Raw genomic sequence first — 2,500 nt, forward strand, 5'->3', positions numbered from 1 at the left:
ATAGATTAAAAGCACGACACACACAGAAGCCAAATATGTAAACATCAAAGTAATATCAATGTCTGTGCCCAAGGCATATGCATAAACGTGTGTGTACATTTACACTTTACCTGCTGCTGTAGAGTCTGATAGACTTTAGACTCCAGCTTCTGTCCAGTCTGTTTCAGCTCCTCGGCTGAAACACACACACACACACACACACAAATACCGACAGTAAGGTATTAATAACGTCCAGACACTGAGTATAGGGGGAATGTTGAGCTTAGAATTGAATTTAGACACACACACACACACACACACACACCTTTGAGTTTGAGTGTGTTGGCCAGAGGGAGGAAGTAGGAGGAGAAGAAAGCCAGCTGTGTGTTCTTCAGGTGATCCCGAATCACTGGAACCAGCCAGCTACGAGGGAACTCCAGGTCATCCCTACACACACACACACACACACACACACACACACACACATTACATAAACACACAGAACACACACTTACTAACTCAGGTCAGCAAACTCATCATCCCAGGACAGACACACACACAGGTGTCTGGTGATGAGCAGAGGTACAGCCTTCATCACCAGCTCTGGTCCCATGCTCACCAGCTCTCTCATACACACAGGCATCAGGGAAAATGCAGACACACACACACACACACACACACACACACACAGAGTGATGACTAGGTGTACAGCTTTCAGCACCAGCTCTGGTCCCATGCTTTCTCTCTCTCTCTTACACACACACACACACACACACACACACACTCACTGGTGTCCTGTGATGAGCAGGGGTACGGCCTTCAGCACCAGCTCTGGCCCCATGCTCTCCACAGCGCCCCCTACAGCCAGGTCCAACTCCCCACCGAACGGGAACCGCGGAGTGGCACGCAGATCACACAGGGACTGCAGACTCTGTAGAAACACACACACACAGGAACACACGCATACACACACACACACACACACACACACAGGAACATACACAAACACACAGGAACACACACGCATACACACACAAAGGAACACACACACACACACACACACACATTTTACTTAATAGTTACTTCTACTGATTAATGACGGCACTCCTATCCTCTAGTGCTGACAGATCCAGCAGTAATTCCCAGTTAAGGTCTCCTCCACACTGTAGCCTGAATACTCTCCTGCTGTAAGCATTTTTGGATACAAGTGTCTGCTAATTGAGTACACACACACACACAATAAGCAGATATGCTCACCATAAAACACCATAAAAACAAGCCAAGAGCTTTTTGATGGGATCACACACACACACACACACACACACACACACACACACACACACACACACACACACACACACACACACACACACACACACACACACACACACACACACACACACACACACACACACACACACACACACACACACACACACACACACACACACACACACACACACACACACACACCTTGGCCATGATGGCGTGAGCTTGTTTTCCGGCTCCTCTGTAGAAGCAGCCGAGAATCTGGAGTACAAACGGCCAGGACGCATGGAACCTGTAGGATAAGCCCTCCTCCACACACCTGCACACACACACACACGCACACTGAATAAGTCATCTTTGTCTCCTGGGTTGGGCATAACTAAAGCAAGTGGATAAAGCAGGTGAATAATACTACAGCTGTGTGATGAGCAGTGAGCAGGTGGTCAAATCAGCACAGTTAAAATACACACACACACACACACTTACCGGAACATCTTTACGATGTGTGACGGGTTCCCTGAAGCAGCACCAGGCAGAACAGGCCCAACTTCAGCCATGTGCGGCGACACACACTCATCTAAGAGAGTCTGACACACACACACACACACACACACACACACACACACACACACACACACACACACACACACACACACACACACACACACACACACACACACACACACACACACACACACACACACACACACACACACACACACACACAATTAGATCATACAAACACAAACAGCATGAGATCACACACACACGCAGCGTCAAGGCCTCTGGCTCACCTTCATGGCCTGTGTTGCCGCGGAGATGACCTTGGTGTGCGGCGACAGCAAGCAGCTCATAGCGATGGAGAAGAACCGCGGGAGATGGGCCAGACACAGAGCGCTCTGCAGACTGACACACACACACACACACACACACACACACACACACACATACAGTCAGGATACACATAATACACACACATACACACACACACAGTCAGGATACACATAATACACACACATACACACAGTCCGGATACACATAACAAACAGTCAGGATACACATAATACAACACACACACACACACACAGCACAGATTGCAGTTAAAGGGAGTGACAGATGGCAATTTCATTGGTTCAAAACACACCCATGACTGATTAAGAAACTTAAGAGCAACCCTTTAGAACAATGCACATGGCACCTGGTGTACTTTATACGTCGTCAGGAGAGCGGTTTTGAACTGGCCACATCCTGA

The 2,500-nt window shown here is 48.3% G+C and overlaps 1 protein-coding gene across 1 annotated transcript in view; it reads right to left on the reverse strand.

The window, feature by feature from the left end:
- The window catches only part of rrp12 (ribosomal RNA processing 12 homolog), a 17,364-nt gene that overhangs the window by 7,980 nt on the left and 6,884 nt on the right, over nt 1-2,500 (reverse strand). Inside the window, exons 11-16 of the mRNA XM_062518977.1 lie at nt 2,043-2,154; nt 1,735-1,835; nt 1,453-1,567; nt 768-910; nt 305-426; nt 111-175 (exon numbers count right to left, since the gene is read on the reverse strand). Coding sequence (XP_062374961.1) covers nt 111-175; nt 305-426; nt 768-910; nt 1,453-1,567; nt 1,735-1,835; nt 2,043-2,154 — 658 coding nt within the window. The remainder of the gene's footprint in view (nt 1-110; nt 176-304; nt 427-767; nt 911-1,452; nt 1,568-1,734; nt 1,836-2,042; nt 2,155-2,500) is intronic.

The sequence above is a fragment of the Sardina pilchardus genome, chromosome 18, assembly GCF_963854185.1.
Source record: "Sardina pilchardus chromosome 18, fSarPil1.1, whole genome shotgun sequence".
NCBI classification, from domain to species: Eukaryota; Metazoa; Chordata; class Actinopteri; order Clupeiformes; family Clupeidae; genus Sardina; species Sardina pilchardus.